Genomic DNA, 25,217 nt, shown 5'->3' with positions numbered 1-25,217 from the left:
TCTATATACTTAGAAAAACAAATCAGAGAAATTGCGTCTTTAACTCTTAGAGAGATAGGAGTGCGAGACCAGGTCTTTATAAACAAGATATGTTTGGGACTCAAGTTTCCTTTTTTTTTTTTTCTTCTTTCTTAAGTTTCCTTTTTGTTTCTCTTTACACTTAGGGTTTGTTATCTACTAAGTCCAGAGCAAAACCTCCACAGCTCAACTTTAGGTTCGGTGTCGGTGATGTATAATCTAACCGTTATATATTTTTATTTTTTTCCTTATTTTTACTCTTCGCTTATAATCTCCTAATTTATTTATCTGTTTATTACCAAAAAAATCCAAGATCAATCTTCTTCGTTAGGATTTTGATTTATTTGGCAATTACTAAAACCATTGTTTTTCATTATTAAACCTTGTCCCCTGCTTCCTTTTGTATTTTTGGATTCCTGCTGATATTGAATATTCCTAGTTTCGATTTGCTACTTCATTCACGAGTTGATTAGACTTGGTGGATGTATGTTTTGTCTCTTTTCCTACTGTTATTCCTAGACTAATTGGCTTATGGTTTACTGTTCTATATACTTGAATTGCATGTGACTTCAGGTGAAGCAAGCCTTCAAGAAGAGGGGTAAGAAGATCAGAACCAAATTACCCTCTTTGATGAAGAAGACTCCAACAACCTTGTATTCATTGTCTGACATTTGAGCTGATCACAAGATGAAGATCCAAACCACGACACTTAACACTTTGATCAGACCTGATAGCACCAATAAGGGCTTGTATGAGGTTGACTCTTAATTCTTAGCGTTGGATGCTGCAAACAGAGAATAGAAGATCTCTCGTTATCCTTCATCTACTGCTATTTGTTAATTTCCTAAATTCTTGTTTTCAGTTACTGCTCTAAGCCAAGCATTGTAACAGCTTTCAGGTGACGTTGATGAGGAATCCTTGTTATCTTCAGCTTGCAAAATTTTGCTGTAAACGTGCTCCAAAATCCTGCAGATCTCCCCGTTTCTACAGGATCTTAAACATATATATATATATATATATGGCAGTCATAATAATTTTTTTCTAAAAATCATGGTTTGAACAACATGTATCACACTGATAAAAAGATGCTTCCTATTCCTCAAGAACAGAAATGAACAGAAGCAGACACCAAACACCAAAAAATAGCCCTCTTCATAAGCATATCTATAAAGAACATGAGATATGAGACTTCAACAAGAAACAAAACAAAGAGAAAAACCAAAGAAAAATGACATGAATGTTCGAGATTTAACAATTATGTTGACATGTGGTCAGAGACGATTTCTTTGTGTTGTTGATCTTACTATTTTCGCAAACAAAAGAAGACCAAAGAGAGACTTTATCCCCATCCTTCTTGTAGTTATCAAACCAAGAATCCAGCCCTACACGTTGCCTAGGTGTGCTCAGTGATCTCATCTTTTCCCTTGCAGACTCTGTTACACTCATGTAAGGCTGGAAACCATTGGATCTTTGAAACCAGCTCTCGTCCTCCAGTACACTCTGTTCCAGACGGCTGAAAGATCTCCTCGGGAAAGAAAACGGAGAGTCTTGTCCATCACCAGAGTCTTGTCTCTGCAGAGTTCTAAGCTTCACTTTTGTAGGGACAAGCATTTCACTTGGAATGAGAAATGAGTTTATGGATTTTGTAGACTTGGATTCACCCCAATGTTCCAATCTACAGCTTCTCATCCCCATATCTTTACTATACAGTGACTCGAGAAGCATATGAGGACTTCTTCTCTCCTGCAAACACAACTCTTTGAGACCTCAAACCGAAACTGAGTGAGAATTTGAGTGAGTGAGAATTTACCCGATTGGAGCGGGAGTATTTTAACATACGATCACGCTTGATCACACCTTCTTGCTTTCTCAACCAAATGGCTTTGATGTCTTCCTTCGTGAGAGCACTACTGTCCCAACCATGGCACTCGACCTTTGAGTTACAGATCAAAGGTTTTGATACTTTAAGTTCTTCTTTGATCTCAGAGTTGGTCATGGAGCAGTGCTTTCTCTCTGTATTTCTCTTGATGATGCTTGACGTTGAAGCTTTGTTTGAGGGTGAAGATTTCAATAAACCAGAAACCTTACGCCTAACAGCTCGGCCACGCACAATTGCTTGAAGCCTTACAAGTGCCTTCAGCGCCCGCAACGCTTTCCTGGCCTGTTTAGTAATCAGTCACAAGATCAAAACACTGCATGAAAGATAAGTTTCAAACAAAAATTAAGATGCTTTTAAAATCTCAAAGTAGTGTGTCTGACCAGATAAGCCCTGAAGGCACTCTGAATCTTGATAGCAGCCAAATTAGGATCGCGTTTCTTGACAAAGTGTTGTGATGTGAAGGCGTTTCCCGCCATCCGGACAACTTCAGCAGCTGCCTTGGCGGCTGCAACCGCCGCCTCAGCTGCTGCAGCAGTGGCAATGGCTACATTCACAGCATGCTTTCTCTGGTCCTGTGTTGCTTCGTTCAAAGTCCTTGTATCTTGTCCACAAGTTGCAATCTGTTGTCTCAGCTTCAGCCTTCTAAACACCCATCTCAATCTCCTTGGCTTCTACAAAAACGAATCAGTTTATAGATTTTAGAAACATAAACAATTGAATGGTAGCAAATTAGAAAAAGGAACAAAACCTTCTCTGCTTTTGCTTTCGCCTCGCAGATGAATAGTCTTTTCATCCAACCAAACCATGACCTCCGCCTCGCCATTAGATAGAGTTCTCTCTAATAACAAATTATAAAGCCTCTTATTGATTTGAACAAGAGAATACATAAAACTAGAGAAGACTCATAAGAGATCGTAAAGAGAGAACCAAAAGGTATCCATGATCATATTACATGTTTTAACATCATTAGACTCATCAAATAGAAACATATCCGTGTGTGTATATCACATCAATAGAACAATCAATGATGTAACAACTCATTGTGTAATAGGTATGGAAGAATCTTACTTTACCTGTGAACACAAAACCAAATGATCTGGTGGATGAATCAGATTTCGTGTGGAAGAAAGAAATGTAGTGATGATGTGGAGATTTCAGACAGACACTTGTGAAGAGATGAATTGAAGTGATGTCTAATATAGGATCCTCTCTATCTCTCACCTTTTCCAACTGTCACATTCACTATCTATGATTACTGACTTGTTCAAACCCCTAACTCTGCTTTTTTTTCTTTTGCTTCTTAACCAATCACTTCAAATTGGTCCACCTTCAAAAAATTTATACCCCTTAAACAATTGCTTCTTGTTCAATTCTTTTCTTCTTTCTTTCTTGCCGCTTTTGGCTTGTGAAAAAAGAACATGTGGCTTGTCAACGTATCTATGCTTACAAGATACATATAAGAAATTATGTAAAGATATATGTTAAAAAAGTAGATCATATCATATTTTAATGTAAATTATTATATCGCATGAAACATATATACAATGGACTCGTGATATTATTAGCTTTGAGAGAGAGAAAATAATGACAACAATGAGTGATATAGTACAGTTTAATCATTAATAGAGAAAGTAAAATAAATATATCTAACTTTAAAGATTTAAAATCAAGAACTACATTTTGGTTTGATTTTCTTGTACTTAGGGGTGTTTATGTTGAGAATACTTAAAATGCACTAAACACTTAGTGATATTTTTTTCTTTTCGTTTCGACGACTGATCAATGTTAATATCCTACTAAAATGGCATCATCAGAAATGATAGTAGCAACCAAAATTTTCTAGTCTATACAATACTACAATTTTTATACAAACTACTAAACTTTACAGAACAAAAAAAATTGAACTCTAGACTTCTAATAGTTTGATTTTTACTCTAATGGTTTTATCTTTCATGTCTATCATCGAAACTTGGTAAAAACTCTTAACGTGTATGAATTATTCAATAACTTTAAAAGTTACATAATAATGAGCACAATTTATCGCATATCTAGTTATCAGATGAAATATCAATTAAAATTAGTTGATGGTGGTCCATATAGACCAAAATTCGTTGTTGAGAAGATCATTACAACTTTAGCTATCATGTCATTGAAACAATGATGAGCCATGTGAGCCATAGAGCGACCTATAGGTTTGGTTTAGCCTCTTAAATAATGGATTTGAGTTTCTCAACACGGTTAAAGATCCTTTTGAGTTGTTAATACAGTCCCACCACTCTTTCTTTCAAACACTTTTATTTTTTTTTTTTTTTCTCAAATCCAATATTATTTTCCTCCATTAGTTTTTTTTAGAATGTAGTTTTATGCTTCAAAGTTTATAATGTAATTTCACTTGAAATCAGAACTATTCGTGCATATAGCCATTACTATTCAAATCAATAAGTTTATAAATTTATATCGTTCATACTATGGTTTTTCTCAACATGGCTTATCCTAATCATTCACAAGACCTCATATTATCAAAGCTAAGCTTATTGCTTTACCAAGGGAGGAAAAAGGTTGCAAGCAAAAAGAAAATAGAAAACAAATCAATGTACCAATAATGAGATCATAAAGTATTATCTGTACCTAAGATTACATAGAGAGAAGCTATGATCTGTTTCTTAGATCACTACATGACTTTATAAAAACATTATAGTTATTCTTTTTAAATTGAAAAAACACACATTCGTCATTACTGCATTTCAAAGAATGTGGACATTCTCCACAACACAACCTACTCATCATCCAAGTGAAGTGACCCATCAAGGCAACTTATAATATTCAAATGATTTGAATCAACCTGATACTTAAGAACAACTATACAAGTGATATTGATTATTGGTATAAGTAAATTGATTTTAGAATATGTTAGATCGAATCTCTGTTCTATATGTGAAAATTACCATCATAATTAGCTTAAAAACTGAGTCAATCACAAAAGGAAAACGCTAACAGCAGAGTTCAATGACCTTTAATGACACAACCATGAGATATACATCAAAACCATGAGAGATTCATCAATGGTCAAACCAAAAAAATCAGCCCAAAAAACATAAATGGTAGTCCAATGGCCTACACACGGACTGATATAATAGCATAATACTACTTAGTTAGTTCCTGCGGAAGAGGCGTTGCATTGAGGAGGAGTGTCGATCGTCATGCTACTGTTTTCAAACAGAGGAGAAGAAGGCCAAGTGCGGCGAAAGTAAGGCACCACTTTGCAAAATTCCCAAACGAATGTCGATTTACGTCCTTGGTACTGAACTACTTCGACCCTTTGAGTCTCTCTGTCATAGATGAAGATATGTGTATCACATCTGATGTAAACCGAGTCCGACTTCTGATTGAGGAAAGCGAGCAGCTGCGTTTCTTTAGTCCGAGCGTTGAATCGTGTAGCTTCTGTTGGGTTCTTCCTCCACATCGCCTTGAAGTTCAGCTTAAACAGAAGGTTCCACTTAAGCACATTGTCTATCCCTCCAAGCTTCCACACCTCCATTACCGACTTAGTGCTCCATCCGTATTGTAAACACCCATCAGCGGTTTCCCCCAGAACCTGTTCATCATAGTCATATGTTTTCGGAAGCTTTACCACATCGACCCGCTTCTCCTCACTGTTAGAGTCATAGATGGCAATTTTACCTCCTGTGGCATGCCAATAAACAACTCCGTTGATCACTCTCCCTGGAGTCCAAGAACTGAGAGATACAGGCTCAGGACAAGTAAGCTCTGAGTAGCTCCAGGTAGTAGTTTTCGAGGAAAAAGTCTCTACCCTGACCTTTGTACTGTTAGCAGTGAAGCCTACACACTCAGCCCTGATCACCTTGTAGCTAAACCCTTTATCAGGACAATCCTCAGTGACCAAAGACATACAAAGTTCATCGAAATGAACTCTGGGACGTGGAAGTTGCTGCTGCTTCTGTGTACTAAAATCCCACAAGTAGTAAGCTTTTGGATGGCGGCCACAAAGTAAAAGACCGTTTGAAGAGTCGATGTAGTAACCAAGCTTTTTCAGAACACCAGAGGATTCGATTTCATCACCAATACTGCTGGTTGAGAGCAAAGGAAGGGATGGCTCAGCGCGAGGGCGACGAACACCGTCTTTGCGTCTTCCGAGGTACATAGAGCTGCAGACGAAGAAGCCAATGAGTTGAAAGGTAGGTTTCCACTTGGTTAAGTAAGTGTGACGGAAGTATGGGCTGGAGATAATCTGAAGCCATCTCTTGGAAACCAAGATGAGCTGGTAGATTGTTTCTGGTGGAAGCAGGAGAAGAACCTCACACATAGCATCGTTATTGTTAAGAACCTCATGAGCACTCAAATCAGACCTCATCCCCAAACTGGTTTTCAACCTGGTTGAACAAGACATTGCACAGACAACTGTTTTCTTTGATCATCAGTAAGAGCATCCAACTCAATTTTCATAACACACACAACAGAGATATCACAAGAACAGTAAAGACACCAAGAGCTACATAGACACTCAAAAGCACAAAAAGCTAGTAGATTTCTACAGATCACAAAGAGAATCAAACAATACGCACTGAAAAATTCAACAAAAAAGATGATATTTTTCGGTTTACCCATGCGGAAAAAGTTCAAAAGTCGGAGAATTTAGCAGAGATTTCTGAAACCCTAAGCTTTCAAAGTTACGTTTTTTATGAGATCAGGAAACGATTGGGGAGAAAAAATCGAAACTTTGATAGAGACATATACTTCAAATTACGTCAAGAAATCGGAAAGAGGGAGAGAGAGGAAAAAACCTGACGATGACGATTGAGGACGAACGCAGAAGGTTGCAATGCGCAGGACAAAAGTGTATAAATGCCTAAGAGGACACAACTACATTATAAAGCTTACCCGGACTCAACCCGGATCCCAGATCCGAAAACGTCACCTTCTCTTAACCGGATTTAATTTGCGATTGAACCGGATTATTAAGAACAAATTTTAATTTTGGTTCGGGTCGATGGGAAATTCATAATTCTATTGGAATTTTTGATATTATACTATTAAGTTTGGTAGGATTTAGCCGTTTAGGCGTTTAGCTCAATCAGTTTGTAGGGAATTTTAATCGTTTGTAAGACAACAAATTTGAACCGCTCAGGTTTGTGTTATTTGCGTTATATTTTCTTGTATTGTATCCCCTTGATTAAAAAACTAACCAAAATTTGTAGTATTTAGGTATTGGTTAAGAGAAACAGAAAAAAGTATTAACTGATTATGTAAACTTGGATATATATTAAAAAATCTAATTTATTAACTAGATCTGGCTATTCGTATATACGCTTGGTATCAATGTGTTATTCCCCTCGAATTTTGGGCCTCCCAAAATGGAATTCCGTTGGAATTAACTCCAAAACAAATGAATAACATAAAACGACCATAATCTTTTTTTTTCAAATTCATCCTGCAGATAGACATCTATTGTTTTCAGATCATTGTAATCATCAACAACAACAAAAATCCTTGCGGATGTGGGTGACTTATTAGCTAATGATGAAACACTTTATGTACAAGAAATTATGGATACCATGTCTAGAAAACTATTAGTTGATGGTGTTAGAGAAGGATAATCTCTTAATGCAAGACTTTGCTAAAGTAGAAAAAACATGCAACATTTGGCAAAAGGTATAATCAGCGAAATCATTGTACATATATATTAATTAAAAATCACAGTAATTAAAGTATTTTAAAATTTAAAATATAACAATAACATATGATAAATTAGAAAATACAATTTAAAATTTTTAAAATATAACAATAGCATATGTTAAATTAGAAAATACAATGACATCACAAATGGTAAACTAAAAATATATAATTAGCATTAAATACTAGCATAATTAGCATCAAATAACAATAATATATATTCTATTTATATTTTGTAATGAAATTTTATGTTTAATAATATCATAATTTTAAAAAATTTGTTAGAAATGCCTCTTTTGGTATATCTTTTTCCAAAATACCATTTTTTGAATATTTCAAATTTTATCATCTTTTACATAATTACAATATATTAAATTAATTTTTAGATCTTTTTAAGATTTGAGTTCTGTATTTTACAGTTAGGATATAATTTTGAGAGAGTAGGGTTTAATATTTGGAATTTAAAACTTATAATTTTATCATTTTATACATAAAAAATAGATATTTTTAAAAATTGATAATATGAAAGGCTATTTTTCAAAAGTGACATAAGAAAAAAGTATTTTTGAAATGCCCCATTATTTATACCGACACTTTACAGTATTGAATTCCAATATTTTAAAACATTTTTATTTTGCCAAAAAAAAACATATAAAAAGTGGTTCATATAGATTGAACAGAAATTTCCCCAGCGGCTCTAGAAATATGTTTTTTTTAATGTTTAAAACCCTCTCAGTCTTGGGTAATGAATAAGAAGATTATTAGGACTCTATGGGCTTACTGCAGGCCTGAACTAAATTAAAGGCTCAACCGTAACCGTTTGTTCGTGACCAGAATAAATAAGAGAATTAACAACAACAACAACAACCTCTGCTTCTCTAATTATTAATTAACGACAACCTAAATCTCTAGATTAAAAAAATCTTTGGAACCCTAGCTAGAAGTAGTCGCTCTTGTCAACGTAATCACCATGGAAGAATCCGCCATCAAAGTAATCTTCATCTTCTTCTTCTTCTTCTTCTTCGCTCTTTTTGACTAACCTCTGCTTTTCTATTTATTAATTAAGTAATGGTTTTCGTACGTAAGAAAAGTATTAAGACTTATGAGGTGAGTAGAATTTTCTGATTAGATCTTTTGTACCTTCTAGGGTCACAAAGTGCTGGATTTGAACGACAGTGTCGCAGACGCTCCAAAACCCCGGTAAAATTTATTTTACATATATATATTTTTGTTTTGTTGTTGTCTGTGTTGATGATCGTAGTATTATTTATCTCCACCTGCATGCCATCAAAATCAAATTGTTGAACAATTAGCATTATCACGACGATTTCCGTTGAGGGATATGACACTAAGCTTCCAGCTTATTATGTCAAGCTTGAGTTGGAAAGCCATTTCTCTTCTTGTGGATGGATATTAGTTTGTTGTGTTTCCAAAGACTATGAAAGGGGTATCCTCAAGAGGTACCTTTCTTTTTTTTTCTTTTTTTTGTGTCTTCTTATTAATTCCCTCTCCCTTCCAGTCCAGGGCTCTCTCATTCATGTTTAATTATAATCTCAAAAATACTATTTTTTGTTTTTTTTTGTTTTTTTTTTTATGTATTGTACTCGATCGTTTTACATCAGTGTTGCCTTCGTGAGGTTCGAGGGATGAGCTGCCGAAGATAAGGCGTTGAAACTTAATGGAACTGACTTCGGAGGATGGACTCCAATCGTTAAGTCTGCACCCTTTGCGAAACCGTACGATGTTAATCCTTACTTTGATATTTATAATCCCTTGACTTGGAAAACAGTACACACAGACAGGTAACTTTTGATAAATATTTTCTTCTGCAAATCTTTTTTTTTTTTTTTGTAGGATGTACTACTAATAGGTTCTTGTAGTATCTGTAACATATATGTTTTCTAGCTAGAGCCTTTTGTCATGTTACTAACAGCTTTGGTTATTTCTCTCCTTGAATTTATCGATATGAATTAGGGTCCGCGTTACCGGATATGACAATTCGCTTCCTGAGATTGATCGCAAAAAGGCGCTCTGTAAACATTTCTCTTCATGTGGAGATGTCGTCGATATTCATTTTTTCTATTATTCTATGTTTGTGGCTTCTTTCCTCAATTCCTACAATTTTTATTTTATTTTTTATTTCCCAGCTCTCAAAAGTTGTTGAATTCTAACTAAAGTCTCTGTCTCTTTCGAATTTTACAGTGCAGCTGACATTACCTTTCGAGGAGATGGATGTGTAGAAAAGGCGCTGAAACTAAATGGATGTAACATGGGAAATATGACTCTTGTTGTTGTACCTATGATGTCCAGAAGAAGGGGGCGCACCACCGATTCTGATGGCGAGAGCCACCCAAGTACATACATTTGCTCGCTCTTGCTTCTTAGATTCTTCTTGTTAACAAATTAAAAACCTCTCATTAGTTTCGTTGTTTATTCTTTTTATATTAGGTCGTTTACTTAATAAGAAGAAGAAGAAGATGGAGAAGGAGAAGGAGAAGGAGAAGGCTCTGTCTTAGGAGAAGACTAACCCTCTTTCGTGTTTTTTAACTATGATACAATAATGTAACCTTTGAAACAACAAACGCTAAGAACATATAGTTACAGCGCGCTAGTAGAGTAAGGTATTGACTGGTTCTCCCGCTACCTCTCGCAAACACTGCGTTTGCGGGTAGTAGCGGTTGCTAGCGATTGGAACCAATCACACAAACCGCTCCCAATCGCTTCTAATCGCTCTCAACCGTTCTCAATCGCTTCAATGATAATGAATTTTTTTTGTTATATTTCTATCTAACTATTTTACTCATTAAGTATGAGAGAAAATGAAGTACGGATATGATTGCAGAGATTATAAAATAAAAAATTAGAAGAAAATATTCCAATTAACAATAACTCGAAAAACTTGATTTAAATTTAATGGCACATCGTAATAAGTTCAAAAAATTTTTAAATAAATATAATATTTCATCAAAAATTTAAGAAAATAAGATTATTTGTGAAAAATATTAAAACAAATCACTAGTGACTCTTTTTAACTCTCACTTAAGCTTTCCTACCAATACAACTATTGACCCACGATCTAAGAGAAAAGAGAAAAGATCTACGATCTAAAGCATATGTTTTGTCATTTATCAAATTACTTGATTAAATTTTTGGTGAAAAGCCAAATGCATAAAAGAATAAGTATTTCAATATGATTTTTTTTTTGAATAATTATTATCTTAATAAATTTTAATTATAAATCAGGTTTAATAAAAATTTTGGTATTTTTAAACATTTATATATTAGATATCACATTTATTATGTTCCAACCGCTATTGCACCCGCTGGTCAACCAGTCGTAAACCTCCCGCAAACGCACCAATTTTAAACCGCTAAACCAGTCGTTCAAAACACTTAATAACGCTTGAAACCGCAATCGCCCGCTTCCACAATCTCCTGCAACCGCAACCGCAACCGCAATGTTTGAACTAGTCAGGCCCTAAATGTTTTTTGAAATTACTGACGATGAGAGACACCTATTTATTGCTTCTAGTTCCTCCAAGGCTCCAACCCAGCAGCCTCTAAATAATTTAAATCACTGAATCGACTAAAAGAATGGTCGAGGATTTGGGTAGTAATTTCTTTTTTTTTTTGAATAAAATGTAAAATTTATTCGAAAAAAGCGTTTTACATAAAGTGCAGCTTTGGGAAATAAGCGTTTAGCAAATCATTTGTTTTAAAAATAATAGACTAGTATAAATCTCTTAGCGGGTGGCGAACCAAGTCGCCAAACAGTCTTCATATCTTCTGTTGCCTTGGTTCCCAATAGATAGAATCCTGTTGCAGACATCTTTATTTAACTGTCGGAGTAGATGAGATGAAGGAGTAGGAGGTTCCCCATGACGTCTCCCATTTCGCTCTTTCCATAAAGAGTACACAAGCAGCTGGAAGGTATATCGCAGCAAAAACAACCGAGTCTTACCGAGAGAGGCGTTTGTGAGTAGGTGGAGGACTACAGCCCAATCCGTGGAGAACTGACTGTCAAGGAGCTTGGAGGTGAGACCAGACCAGACTGCCGCGGAGTAAGAACAAGAGAAGAATAAATGGTCTCTGGTCTCTAGTGGTGCCAGACAAAACACACATGCTGAGGGAGAGCTAGTATTCCAGCTCTGCATTCTATCACCCGTTGTTAACCGATTTTTTGTTGCAAGCCAGGCTATAAATGAGAACTTAAGCGTGGCATAGGTGAACCAGATACCTCTATACCAGTCCTGTTTTGGTTGTTGGTCCCGTAAAGAGTTCGAAGTCTCTTTTGTAGAGAAACCTGCCCTGAATTTATTCCCCTTGCCTTTCCAAAGGACCACATCCTCTGTTTCTGCAGGCCTCCGAGTTCGAATATCCTCTAGACAATCTTCTATTTGGTGGAGATAGGTAGCTCGGTATCATCGCCGTCTGTGAGACGAAAGCACCTGAGCCAGAGTGTCATTAAGCCCAATACCCATATCAATACAGCCTCTGTGCCCCGTAATCTCAAAGAGCGGTCCGAGGGGAGACCAGTTGTCATGCCAAAAAGAAACGCTCTGCCCATTACACACTTCATACTTGACGAAATCTGATGCCAGAGGTCTATATTTTAGCATTTTCTTCCACATCCAAGAACCCAACGTCGAGGACACACTGATTGACCATAAAGAACTCTTGCAGAGCAAGTATGTACGTAGCCATGATACCCACAAAGATTGAGAGGACAACAGTCGCCAAATAAGTTTTAAACAACTTACCTTGTTTGCTACGGTTAATGACCGTAATCCCAAACCTCCTTCCTCCTTTTGGAGACAAACATCTTTCCAAGAGACCTTAGCTTTTTTTGAGTGTAGCACAGGACCAGACCAAAGAAACGCGCAACACAGGCTATCAATTGCCTTAATACAAGAAGGTAAGCAGACATCCAAAAATTGGTGTGTCCTTGAATAACTGAACTGATCAACTGCAACCTTCCGGCAAAAGAAAGATGTCGAGTGGTCCAGTATATATATATTTATTTTCAATATATATATTTTTGTTTTGTTGTTGTCTGTGTTGATGATCGTAGTATTATTTATCTCCACCTGCATGCAATCAAAATCAAATTGTTGAACAATTAGCATTTTCACGACGGTTTCCGTTGAGGGTTATGACACTTCGCTGCCAGAGTATTATGTCGAGCTCGCGTTGGAAAAACATTTCGCTTCATGTGGAGAGATCTTACTTTGTTATGTTCCCAGAGACTATGCTAGGGGTATCCTCAAGAGGTACCTTTCTTTTCTTTCTTTTATTTGCGGCTTCTTATTAATTCCCTTCACTAATTCCTGCAGGGCTCTCTCATTCATGTTTAATAATCTCAAAATACTTTTGTTGTTATTTTTTTGTATTGTACTCGATCGTTTTACATCAATGTTTCCTTCGTGAGGTTCGAGGGAGGAGCTGCCGAAGAAAAGGCGTTGAAACTTAATGGAACTGACATGGGACGATCAACTGCAATCGTTAAGCCTGCAACCTTGCCGTCATTATTGCTCGATGTTAATCCTTTTCCTGTTGATATTAGTAATCCCTCGACTTGGATAAAACATTACACGTAAATTTTTGATAAATATTATCTTCTGCAATCAATTTTTTTTTTTAGGATGTACTACTAATTCTTGTAGTATCTGAAAAATATATGTTTTCTAGCTAGAGCCTTTTGTCGTGTTACTAATTTATTTATTTCTCTCCTTGAATTAATTGATATTAATTAGGGTTCGCGTTACCGGATATGACACTTCCCTTCCTGAGATTGATCTCAAGATGGCGCTCTGTAGACATTTCTCTTCATGTGGAGATGTCTGGACAATTGATGTTCTCTCTGTCTCTAAGTCTGTCGCTTCTTTCTTCCTACATTTTTTTAGTTTTTTCCCAATGCAACTCTCAAAACTAATTGAATTCTAACAAAAGTCTCTGTCTCTGTCGAATTTTACAGTTCAGCTTACATTCACCTTCAAGGGAAAGGATCTCTAGAGAAGGCGCTGGAACTAAATGGATCTAACATGGGTAATATGACTCTTGTTGTTGAACCTCTTTTGTCCCGACCCCGTGACCCGAGAACCTATTCTGTTGGCGATCCCCAAAGTACATGATTTTGCTCTTGCTTCTTATTAGATTCTTCTTTTTAACAAAATTAAAACCCTCTCTCATTAGTTTCGTTGTTTATTCTCTAGGTGTTTTACTTGATATAGGAAGAGGAAGAAGATGGAGAAGAGAAAGAAAAAGGAGACGAAGATAAAGATGGAGAAGAAGAAGCAGAAAGAGAAGAAGTAAAGTCACGTAACAAAGATGAGTTTTACATGACATGCCTTGTATCTTGACAAGTTAAGATCAGTGACAAGTTAAGCCTCTTTAGGGTCGAAGAACTCAAAGTCTGCTTTAGCATAAACGTTGAAAATGTTAAAGGTTGATACTTCGACAATCTTCATCTCCCTGATGGCCTTTCGAGGCATCTATCCTATTCGAAAACTAATGAAAAATGTAACGCTAATTAATTCACCAAAACCTATGCAAAAAGTTTGCCCCTTCTCTATCATTATCTTGGATTATTAGCCGATAAGAGTATGTCAAAAACCTATTATTTTGATTGAGATTGACGAGAATCTTACCGACGGTGGAGCGAGATGAAACACCGGTAAGAGAATCTGCGGCGACTGGAGAGACACGGAGAGATGAACCGACTTCCCCTTACCGGTCTACTAAATAAACGGCTTAAGATCCACTCCAACGACGGTTGTTAGCAAGTATGTTAAGGTAAAAATGGTATAAATGTTAGAAGGAGAAGGCTCTCTCTTAGGACTTTGGAAAATACGTATTTTGAAGGCTCTCTCTTCATGGAGATGGAGAAGGAGAAGGCTCTCTCTATAACATCAACTAGTAGGTTGGTTTCTTTTCTTAATATGTCCGATATCCTTCCGCATGAAGAGAAATATTTCGTCAATGCAAGAGCTTGAGAGTATACTCACGGAGCCTAGTGTCATATCCCTCCACGGAAATCGTTGTCCTAGTGATACTGCAACAATTTGATTAATTATGATTAATGCAGCATGAGATAATATTATGATCATCAATATATATATATATATATATATATATACATAATATGTAAATAAAATTACGTACCGGGGTTTTGGAGAGTCTGCACCAGTGTCATCGCTCAAGTCCAGCAGTTTTAGACCCTAACTAAGGTAAAATAAAGATCTAATCAGAAATTCTACTACGTTACGTAACTTCATACAAATTATTTCCACTTTCTTGTGTAGAAAGAAACCACTAGTAGAGAACGACACAGGTTGAATTGAAGCAGAAAATTACTTTGATGGCAGATTCGTCCATGGAAAATTTGAGAACTAGGGCTCGAAGATATTTTTCAAGATCTAGGGATTTAACAAACCCTCTTGTTGAACAAGGGTTTTTGAATTTTGGGGTTGATAATCATCTTAATCCCACTATTTATTCTGATTTGGGACATAATCCTTTCGTATGATACGCACAAACAGTTCATATCACACTTAAGAAACTCTCAAAATAAGATTAATATATTTGAAGAACCAAAAATTGTCCTACATCAATGCACATGCTCTTAGGCCTTAAATTTAGCGTAAGACCCATATAGTTCTAATCCTCTTATTCAACAAGAGGGTTTGTGATTAATGAATGAACATCAAAAGATTCAATGTATTAATTGTTTTTTTTTTCTCAACGTCTTCTAAATCAAAATAATAAAGTGTAACAAATGTCCCATTGACCCATTGTATATTATTGACCAACTCGATTTGCTTATAAATTTATATATATATATTTTAAGACATTTAGCAAATAAATCCTGAATACATATTTACAAACATATAATTAGTATTAATTATTAATTTATTTTATATTTAAGTAATTAATATTAAGTTTTGATTTTGGAAAACAAGATTTCCCATTCTAATAAAATTTCCAAAACAATAGCAACCACTCCCTTTAACATTTAACATTAAGTATTAATTTACAATTAATTTTATTAATATTAAATTTTCAATTTTACAAAACAATATGAATTAATTCTATAAACACATAATATTTAATTGTATGTTATAGTTCCTATAATATAAAACAATAAATCTCAAACAAAATATTTTTTACACTAACTAATATATATCTGTATTTGTAAGGTTGCACCTTTTACAAAATACAAATTAAAGATCAATTATTAATATAGTTAATCTACAAAACAAATAATATATTATTTTTATTAAAAAAAGCCACTGCAGGTGAATATATAGTGTTAATTTAAAAATCAATGCCAGAGTGAGAAATCAATTAAATAAGGGCCACCATCACCAAGACGTTTAGACTATCTCCTGAAACATGAATGGAAAATAAAGATATTTATTCGTTAGAAAACAAACATTACCATTTATTTTAGAATTATCAACTATCAGGAAAGATATCTTCTACTATAATAACCCAAAAAGAAATGGAAAATAAACATTTATTTCAATTTTTTCACCTGAAAAAAAAAAATATATATATATATATATATATATATATATATATATATATTCAAAATAAGGAATGAAAAAGGAAATATCTTGAGGAAACCGAAGGTGTTTTACTTATATTAAATCAAAGTTGGGATTTTTATTTTCTCCATTCTTCACCTTCTCTATAAATCCTCTGTTTCGGTGATCGTAAAAGAAACATCTTTTTCTGAGATTTCTTCGAAGTTTCTCCTCTCTCAATCTCGTTGAATTTTTAGGGATTTGGGTTTCATTAAAGCATCCTGATTTGGAAGGTATTTGTTACTTTCCTTTTGTCTTCTTCGTTAAAAAAATCCAATCTTTGTTGTCTGGTCATTATGGGTACTAGTAATTGGAGAAGACAAAAACCCAGATACAACAACAACAATTCTAATCATAATTATATTCATCAACGAGGGACGACGACGATGACGACTCTATCTTCTTCTAAGCCACCTCTTGGTATGACTCTCTCTCTGTTCTCTTCCCTCTCTGGTTTTTTTTTTTTATATAAAATTGATTGATTTTGTTCTTCGATTATGTAATCTTTCGTCGAAATTTGAATTCTTTTTTATGGGTTTCTCATCAACGAAACTAGGTAGTCCTCGGATTCTGTGTCTGGCTTTACTGTTGAGTTCTTGATATTAGGGTTTGTGTTTGTTCATCAATTCCGGTTCTAAGCTCCTTTTATGTACTCTAAATTAGTGGATTTAGAGATTCCGTTATACTAATTGACTTCATCTTTGTTAGTTTTGTGAATTCATAATTCCTGCATGTACTATGATTTGGTTTGGACTATGATCGGAGTTTTTAACTCTCGTATTCTCTTTTATGTTTTCTTGCAGGTAATAATTGCAAACTCTCTGTTCCGGCATGGGAGAAAGATTTCTGTGCTGTGATTGGTTCTGTTCCGTGGTGGAAAGTTGTTGAGGCGAAGCGGTTTATGCACTTATACGATAGAGTGGTCCAATGGGATGACTCGGCTGGTGAAGAAGCATTCAATATTGCTAAATCCCGTTTCTATGCTGAGATTAATGGTTTTACTTGTGACTTATCTTTGCCTGATCCTGATGTCTACATTGATGATGTTGATTGGGATGCTGAAGTTGACGCTGAGCTGATTCTTGACCTTGAACGTGGTCCAGACCTTATACCAGATGATAAAGAAGAGCATGTTGTGATTCTCGATGGTTTAGTCTTGTCTGGACAGTGTGGTGGGCTCGGTTGGGGTACTGGTTGGGGAGATGCTGAAGGGATTAATGAGGATAATGTTGGAACTGGTAAACCTGAAAACTCATGGGATGATCAGAAGTGTGATGGATGGAATGATGATTCTTGGGGGATAAAGGAGAACACTGAATCTTGGGATCAGAACAACAACAACAACAACAGCTTCAAAATCGAATCTTGGGGTCAAAAGAACAACAGCAACAGCTTCAAAACCGAATATTGGGATCAAAAGAACAACAACAACAGCTTCAAAACCGAATCTTGGGATCAAAAGAACATCAACAGCTTTAACCAGAACAGTAGGGATCAAGGAAGAGAGAGCAGAGGGTGGAGAAAGAGAGGAGAAGTGCGACATGGAGGAGATCGAGTTGAGGATTGTCGATGGAGGAATGGGAGAGGGAGAAGCAGAGGCGGCGGGTTTCAACAACATTCAAGTGGTTGGGGTTGGACTGAATCTTTCTAATATCAAATAGAGCGTTTCTGTTTGATGAACATTTTTTTGAGGAAAGAGCCATAGTATTAGGTTAACTATATAGTGTTAAGTGTTGTGTGTGTGTGGGTGTGGGTGTGTAGGAGTCAAAAATCATATTGATGGCTCAAAATTGTTTTGTCTGAACGTTACTGAGGATCTTATCACTTTACTGATATGCGTATATAGAAGAAGTGTTTGGATGATTTTGGAATGTGATTTGATTGAATCTCAGTACTGAAATTTAAAATTTACAGCTTGTTAATTAATAGTGTTCAGCTCTTGAATATATATACAAAACGCTTGGAGGGTGATGATCGGGAACATGTACAACTAGTATCTTCCATGCCTCTGATAAGCAAGTTTCATCAGTCTGCCATATTCTTGAGCCTTTGGACGAAAAGAGAAGCTTCGGGAAATTTCTCCAAAGAATGTTTCTGGTACATTTTAAGAGATCTTGAGGAACTTGCCCTGAAAACACCATTGGATCAACAACATGAAACTTCCAACAAAGGAGACATGAATTAAGCTGAAAACACACATAATATGTGAACTTAAACACAATACGACGGATCCGAGAAAAAGTAATTCTAGAAATTTAGCTTAATATACAGAAGCAAAAAAAAAATTAGTTAAAAAAAACGAAGAAATTTGTGGAGACAGATACATAGATACGCACGTGTGTCTGTGAAAAGATGAAGAATCTTGTGAAAATGTCGTCCACCATTAGAGCAAAGATGATAGCTGAGACTGAGGAGATCAATGTTGTGGTGGGTTATATAGAAAACAAAATATATTTTCTCTCTTTCCCCATACAGAAGAAATAGAAAGTGCAAGTGGTTTTTTTGTTTGTTTGGTGTCAAGTGAAGAGAGTGCAAGTCTATGATGTATTGATGTGGAGATATAAATAGGGGCAGTATTCGATATTGGTGACCTGAAGAGACAAGACAACTAGGCTATATCTACATTGTTAACCCTTATATTCCAATTATTCAAAGATACTGAAACTTTGTGCTAATGGATTATTAGATGATAAGTGTTCAAATTACTAATACAGTTTATTTTAAACTTACTATTTCGAGTTACCAATACCCTTGTAGCTTAGTGTACATGTGTCGATCATATTTATGATCTTTATGCTTTAAAATTGGGTGGTCAAATCGTCGTTTAATTATTTCTTACGAGTTTTTATAATTAAGAGATATGAGCCAAGTCTAACACTGTCTTTCCTTTTGTAAATGTTTCGCCTCTCTTTAAGTACGAATCACATAATTCTCTAGTGCTCTTTTTTTCTCACCAACTTTTTCATACGCTACCCGCTTCCAAATTAGTAATCGAATGCGATGAAAAAAATGATAACGTATAGTGGTTGCCAATAAGAGCCATCAAAATAATACTATCCAAGTAGCTGAGTGCTATGCTATGATTAGCCACTTTGAAAGAAAATCTTATTATATTTTGTAGAAAAGTTGAAAACTTATACAGTACTTTTTAAAAATGCAAGTTTTATATTCGTTAGACAACTAAGACAAGACACTAGAAATTGGATTAGATGATATATGAGCTAAGCAATTGTGGAGTCCATTCAACTTGAGCCACTTATTGAAAGATGATTCCATTTATCTTTCTCTTATTGGTTTTGAATCGTCCCACTTAGATCACCAGCTAATGGTCTAAACGTAATTGTCACATTATGTGATATAGTATAAAAGTGAATTATTGATCTATAATTGGTAGTTTCCATTAGTCCGTCCCACTTATACAATCCATAAGATAGTAATGCATGATAATCACAACAAAATAAAAGTTTTATTTGTTCACAGGGAGTTATTGATGTCAACTATTACTAAGTCTTTCATATAAATTGATCAATATATTATACCAAGAAGATATCTATATTCGTTTAAATAAGTTCTGTTTGATGATAACAATTTCAGAGGATCTCTATCTATCTCTCCATTTAGAAAGTCCTAAAAAATCGTTTTTGTCATAAGCAGAGCAAGAAACAGAACAATTCAGAGAACTTCTCAAGCGACCGATGATCTTAAAATATATGGAATGTTTCTTTTTTTTTTTAACTCAAAAGAAAAATGTAGCAACTGAAAACCAAGAGTCATCTACCTTGAAACCTTTCAAGTTCCAACCTAATCCATCATCACAATTCACACACAACAATTGATCCCACAAAACCTAACAAGAACTGTAAAAGCATTCGACCAACCAAAGGCAAAGAGTCACTCTTTAGGCCAGCCAAGACCCGGTCTTTGAACCTCCGGCTGCGCGTCTTCATAGTCGCGTGCAGAGCGTATTGATTCCTCAAAGTCAGTCGAGTCACTCGCCACAGGAAGGAAGCTTCCAATGTCGTCTTTAGCACCAAAACCTCCAGCTCTTATCACATCTTCTGCTGATATAGAAGCTTCCATGTTCACATCACCACGTGGCTGATCTCTACCATCTTGACTCATGTCATTCTGATTAGTAATTACACCGTGACTTTGCCTGTCTTCGGTCTTGGATCCTCCCGGAGATATTACCCTCGGTTCTTTTACTTTCCCTGCACCTATCAACGGGTAATAAACGAGAAATTGTAACTAACTGAATAGTCTTAACACATACGCGAACTACGGACTTGTTAAGACCGATCAAAACCCCAATAAAACCTATTCATCTACAAAGAAAGTAATGTTTATGTAATATAAAAAATTCAGGATCTAAAATAGATTGGTAAAACGAACTTGTGATGTACATTTAACAAATAACAAGTCTTTCTTCCTCTGTCTATGCATTACAACAAGTATTTCTTATAGCAGAGAATTGAGTAAGAGGAGAATTCAAAGAAGAGACTGAAGTTGTACCATTCGAGACATCATCTGATGCCGCAATTTGATCCATTTGATTATCCGATAATCTAGGAACTATCACAAAAGATTTTAAGATTCGGAGTACATGACCAAATAAAATATAAAGATCAAGCAAAGATGTTTACCCTATCGATGTGGGAGAAGAAGAGTAAAGATGTTTATTTTTTCTATTTTTGTGTTGGGATGAAGAAACTCTGCGTCTGTGTTTTGTGTGATGTGGCGTCTTCCTAGCTGTTAAGAGTTACACGTGTTTTCAGTCCGAGCGTGTTTAGTCTTGATATCGTAGATTCAACGTCGTGAAACTCAATATGGATAATCTTATTATTATCCAAATATATCCAAAATCCTCAATTTTTAAAAACATATCATAACAAAAAAATCTTTAAGACTAAAATATGGAATATTTCACCATCTTGGTAAATTGCAGAGTAACCCTTTTTTGTGTTAGAACATTATTATATGTATCGCAAAAACCCTAATTACATATTTGTAAACTTAAAGCCAGGAAAAAAGAAAGAAAAAAAATCTATATTAGAACGAAACTTGTTGACACACGTTATACTGGAAACTTCTAGGTTACTTGCTCAACAATTCTCACACTCGATAACTTTTTTAGTCGACAAGAAAACATTGGAGATATCTCAAGACATCGTCAACAAACAGAGATTTCCAGTTGTATGAATCTGCCATTGCGAAGACGACTTTATCAAGAACCTCTTCTTTAAAACTTGGCTTCACGTCGCCCACTAGCTTGCTGCTGTCGCTTTAGCGGTTTGTTGTCGCCGGAAGTTCATCGGTGAACCATCCAATCTTAGTATCTAGTGTCTTCACGACAGCATCCGATATTTGGAAGATTCTTTCGTAGTTCCTTAATGCGACGCTCCACGACATGCGCACGTCCTTCATATCAGCGGTGAATCCCGAGTCGCTAACGTCAGCTTCGATTTGGAACCGCTCGTTCGATCCGAACACAAGATCCTTCCCCTGCTTCACAACTACTGCTTCCATTGATCAAGCTGACACGTGTACAATGAATACAAGATCTGAGAGAGAGATCTTAAGTTGTTGCGGCGGCGTTTTGAGGCAGATTCAGCTGCGGATGTTAGGCGCTTGTACGATAGCCAGGCCGGCTTACTTTAATCCTTGGTGACGGCTTTGAAGAAAGGAGAATGACGTGTGACTAGTAGAGACTTCCATAGATGTTCCGAGGAGAAGCACTTTGACCACGTGGTGGAGACGCAAGAGGCTACGGCTAGAGTTTCAGGCTCCATGTAAGGCCCAACAAGACAGAGAAGCTCCCAAGATGGTGGAGACGGCTCGGTATGCTCTTCTTCTTTGTGCATAGCCATCATGAGTATGAGTTTCTCATCATTGATCTCGTCGTCGCGTTTACGTTTCAGAGGGTTTTGTTTCACGGTGGCAAGACAGGACACAAAGGACACGTTAGTAGACATGTGGCAGTTGTTTATTTCAGAGGGTTTTGCTTTACTTGTTTACACAAATCTGAAACAAACAAGATTGTTTTCTTGAAGTTTGGAACTAGAGCTGAGGATCTATATTTATAGCCGTATTAGATGTTAATTACCAATTCCAAATCCAATTAGGTGTTAGATGTTTATTACTAAATTCAAATCCAATTAGGTGTTAGATGTTAATTACCAATTCCAAATCTAATTTAGGAAACGCGTCAGGATAATGATATAGATAAAAAATCAAGAGAAAAGCGATTTCATTGGCCGGTTCTTAATAAAATCCAAAATTAAAATTTTGAGATTTTTTATTTTCTTACAATTATTTAGTTGTTGTAATTATTCAAGTTATTCTAAAATTCGGTTATTCAAGTTATATATTAGAATTAGTTTGGATTTGATTGGGTTCGATTCAGTCTTTTATGTTTATTAGTTATATGTAAAGGTTGGAGAACTCAGTAATTGAATCCATTTTAATCAAAATGATGAATCAATGCAAGAACAACAGATAAGAAACACACGAGAGATGATTTGCAAGAGCAAATAAAAATTCTTTCGTTATCTTCCAGTTCCTTGATTAGTCTTTCAGATCTTGTTCTTCATGGTTCTTTTGTTTTCTGAAGGTATAATAAAGTTATCATCAAGACAATGGAGAAACTAAGTAAAGAATGTAGTGTATAATTATGATGCTTTTGTTTACCTTTTGAACTGTAAACTGCGTGTAATATAATAAGACGTGCTCGTCTCAGTTCCCTGCTGAAAGTGTCTCAAACGCTTGTACCAATAACTGAACTTTAAGTTTCCGAGCTGGTGTTAGCTTAGAAACCACTCCTTGAAGTGCGTTATCGACCATCCATTCATCGCCGTTTCTCTTGTTTTGAGTTCCTTGATGCCGTAGATTCACTTTTTCAGCTTCAACTTCGGGGTTTGGAGGCAAGAACCGAGGCTCTCTCGGGTTGAATTTCCTTACATTCTCTAAGGCTTTGACGAATCTCCTAAGCAAAATCGCTTTTTTGAGGTTGCTCCATCGGTCAATCCTCACTTTTGAGACCTGTAGAGTTTCACTCTTCTGTTTTGTTTCTCCTTGGATAAGGTTCTGATCTTGACTCTCTTCAAGAGAGATTCCATCTATGACTTCTCCTAATAGCTCCACTGCTTCGGTTTGGTAAAGTTCCATCTTTTCACCATCCACATTTGTGTCATCCTTTGATTCTTCTTCTTCTTCCACTTCTTTTCTTGTTTCTTCAGGCAATGCTTGGTTTCTCTCATTCTCTTCCATCTGTTTGCATAATAACCGCCACAAGCCCGAGCATTGTTCTTTCTCCTCAAAATCATTGGCTACACCATCAAGTTTTGTACTCTCTTTGAGATCCTCTTGTAGATTTCTCAATCTTCCTCTTAGAATCTCAGCATTACCTTCATTTTCATTATGGACCACCATAGAAGAAATGCTGGATTGACGAGAGATGTTCCTGGACGTTGCTGCTGAACCGGGGGTTGAACCACTCCCCATATCTTGTAAGCTTATAGTGTCGAAAGCTTGTGCAAGAAGAGTGACTTTTCTTTTCTGAGACGGTGCTAATGTCGATATGGCTTGCCGTAGAGCATAATCAAGCATCCATTCCTCTGAATTCCTCTTCCCTCCAATTTCCTGATGCCTCAAACGGATCTTTTCGGTTTCTGGATCGGGTTCCCAAGGCAAAACCCGAGGTGTCTTGGGGCTAAGTCTTGTTAGACTTCCTAAATCGCTGACAAAACGCTTAAGAAGAATGACTTTCTTCACATTGTTCCATCCCTTCACTCTTTTCTCATTAGACTTTGGTTTGAAGGTGCCCTCCCTAGCTGAAGAAACAGGCTCTTCACTAACTTGAGAGTTTCTTTCGGATGGTGTTTGATCCGTAGTTATATCACTGTCCATAGATTGATCATCAGATGAGTTGTCCGGGATTTCAGATAGAATCTTCTCAAGCGCTTCTCTAACAAGTGTAACTGTTCCGCTTCTTCTAGCATCTATTTGAAGACCACCAGCCTCATCATCACATTCATCTTCAACTGAAGCCACTGATTCACCATTTGCAGAGTCAGTTCCTTCTTTCTCCGGTACCATGTGTTTATAGATGAGTTTCCACATTCTAGAATCTTTCTCTTTCTCAATCACAATTCGCTGCTTGAAATTTCTGATAGAAGGAGGCAAATTTCTGGATTCCTTCGGCGTAGAATCAACCTCATCTTCTCCTTTCAAGTCTTTATGATGTACCTGAAATCTTGCAAAGACATTTTTAATCTTCAGCTCATCTTTGTTGACTTCATAATCTTCCTCTAGTTTTGGTTTTCCTTCTTCGCCAGTTTCATCATTGTTCCGAGGGGTGGTACCACTGGTCTTGGTTTGTTTAGGAGTATCATGGCCATCAAGAACTGTATCAAAGGCCTGCACAAGGAGTTCAACCTTCTTCCTCTGTACCGGAGCCAATCTTGATATAGCTTGTCTAAGAGCATAATCTAGCATCAGTTCCTCTCCCTCTGTTCTTCTTCCCTCCATTATTGGTTGGTGTCTCAGGAATACATTTTCTGCCTCAAATGCAGATTCAACAGGTAGATTCCGCAGCTTTCTCAGATTAAAAACCTGTACTTTCTCCAAGCTTTTCACAAATCTTTTTAAAAGTATAACCTTTCTCAGGCTGTTCCAGGTCCTCTTGGTCTCTCCTTGATGTTCTTTCTCCTCTTTAAGAGAGTTAGATAATTCTGAATCAATCTCTTCGTCGGATGATGAGTCAGGTATCTCTGAGAGAATCGTTTCAAATGCTAGCTGAATCGACTTCACTGCTGCAGCATTACCATCTTCAATACCTGTCATCTGATCAGTTCCATAGGACCACTTGTGTTCTTGCTCAGTTTCATTACGATTTCCCTCGCTGTTGTCTCTCATGACCATGTGCTTCTGTATAAGGTTTCTCCATGTAGAAAGATTTTGCTTTTCAGAATCTCCTTTCTTCTCTTCTACTTCTATCAATGAACCCAAAAGTGACCCATCTACTTCTTCCTCCACAGCAAGATTAT

General features: G+C 36.1%; 6 protein-coding genes and 1 long non-coding RNA gene across 8 annotated transcripts in view; 1 reads left to right on the top strand and 6 right to left on the bottom strand.

The window, feature by feature from the left end:
• LOC104708729 (protein IQ-DOMAIN 14) lies at positions 1,105–3,051 on the bottom strand. Its single transcript, XM_010425345.1, has 5 exons — positions 2,971–3,051; positions 2,646–2,735; positions 2,278–2,568; positions 1,829–2,179; positions 1,105–1,761 (listed from the first exon to the last, which is right to left on the bottom strand). The coding sequence occupies exons 2-5, from the start codon at positions 2,718–2,720 to the stop codon at positions 1,267–1,269; spliced, it is 1,212 nt and encodes a 403-aa protein (XP_010423647.1). The 5' UTR covers positions 2,721–2,735; positions 2,971–3,051; the 3' UTR covers positions 1,105–1,266.
• On the bottom strand, positions 4,827–6,742 carry LOC104708727 (F-box protein At5g03970). Its single transcript, XM_010425344.2, has 2 exons — positions 6,700–6,742; positions 4,827–6,316 (listed from the first exon to the last, which is right to left on the bottom strand). Exon 2 carries the CDS (start codon positions 6,303–6,305, stop codon positions 5,046–5,048), a length of 1,260 nt encoding a protein of 419 aa, XP_010423646.1. The 5' UTR covers positions 6,306–6,316; positions 6,700–6,742; the 3' UTR covers positions 4,827–5,045.
• LOC104708725 lies at positions 16,202–18,036 on the top strand. The gene is made up of 2 exons (XM_010425343.2): positions 16,202–16,593; positions 16,977–18,036. Exons 1-2 carry the CDS (start codon positions 16,470–16,472, stop codon positions 17,822–17,824), a joined length of 972 nt encoding a protein of 323 aa, XP_010423645.1. The 5' UTR covers positions 16,202–16,469; the 3' UTR covers positions 17,825–18,036.
• Positions 18,034–18,730, bottom strand: LOC104708726. The gene is made up of 2 exons (XR_754822.2): positions 18,510–18,730; positions 18,034–18,301 (listed from the first exon to the last, which is right to left on the bottom strand). It is a non-coding gene; the product is annotated as an uncharacterized LOC104708726 (long non-coding RNA).
• On the bottom strand, positions 19,852–20,915 carry LOC104708724. Its single transcript, XM_010425342.2, has 3 exons — positions 20,817–20,915; positions 20,686–20,745; positions 19,852–20,390 (listed from the first exon to the last, which is right to left on the bottom strand). The coding sequence occupies exons 2-3, from the start codon at positions 20,720–20,722 to the stop codon at positions 20,065–20,067; spliced, it is 363 nt and encodes a 120-aa protein (XP_010423644.1). The 5' UTR covers positions 20,723–20,745; positions 20,817–20,915; the 3' UTR covers positions 19,852–20,064.
• On the bottom strand, positions 21,251–22,280 carry LOC104708723 (probable F-box protein At5g04010). The gene is given in 2 exon segments (XM_010425340.2): positions 21,251–21,752; positions 21,755–22,280. Coding segments are annotated over 2 exon segments (840 nt in total). The 5' UTR covers positions 22,146–22,280; the 3' UTR covers positions 21,251–21,303.
• LOC104709950 overlaps positions 22,567–25,217 on the bottom strand; it is a 5,973-nt gene continuing 3,322 nt past the window's right edge. The window contains exons 3-4 of one of the 2 annotated variants that reach the window (XM_019228988.1): positions 22,861–25,190; positions 22,567–22,777 (exon numbers count right to left, since the gene is read on the bottom strand). In XM_019228988.1, coding sequence (XP_019084533.1) covers positions 22,906–25,190 — 2,285 coding nt within the window. In that variant the 3' untranslated portion in view covers positions 22,567–22,777; positions 22,861–22,905. Of the gene's footprint in view, positions 22,778–22,860; positions 25,213–25,217 lie in introns of both variants that reach the window. The other variant, XM_019228987.1, reaches the window with a different exon arrangement.

This window comes from Camelina sativa, chromosome 8 (genome assembly GCF_000633955.1).
Source record: "Camelina sativa cultivar DH55 chromosome 8, Cs, whole genome shotgun sequence".
NCBI lineage: Eukaryota > Viridiplantae > Streptophyta > Magnoliopsida > Brassicales > Brassicaceae > Camelina > Camelina sativa.
The sequence above is the reverse complement of the archived record's forward strand: the minus strand, read 5'-3'. Positions and strand labels throughout refer to the sequence as shown.

Excerpts from the sequence above, each read along its gene's own strand:
- LOC104708727 (XM_010425344.2), bottom strand. The coding sequence starts at position 6,305 with ATGTCTTGTTCAACCAGGTTGAAAACCAGTTTGGGGATGAGGTCTGAT.
- LOC104708724 (XM_010425342.2), bottom strand. The coding sequence starts at position 20,722 with ATGGATCAAATTGCGGCATCAGATGATGTCTCGAATG. Across the intron at positions 20,391-20,685 it reads ATCAGATGATGTCTCGAATG|GTGCAGGGAAAGTAAAAGAA; the intron begins GTACAACTTCAG and ends ACCCGTTGATAG.
- LOC104708725 (XM_010425343.2), top strand. The coding sequence starts at position 16,470 with ATGGGTACTAGTAATTGGAGAAGACAAAAACCCAGATACAACAACAAC. Across the intron at positions 16,594-16,976 it reads TTCTTCTAAGCCACCTCTTG|GTAATAATTGCAAACTCTCT; the intron begins GTATGACTCTCT and ends GTTTTCTTGCAG.
- LOC104708729 (XM_010425345.1), bottom strand. The coding sequence starts at position 2,720 with ATGGCGAGGCGGAGGTCATGGTTTGGTTGGATGAAAAGACTATTCATC. Across the intron at positions 2,569-2,645 it reads CGAAAGCAAAAGCAGAGAAG|AAGCCAAGGAGATTGAGATG; the intron begins GTTTTGTTCCTT and ends TCGTTTTTGTAG. Across the intron at positions 2,180-2,277 it reads GTGCCTTCAGGGCTTATCTG|GCCAGGAAAGCGTTGCGGGC; the intron begins GTCAGACACACT and ends ATTACTAAACAG.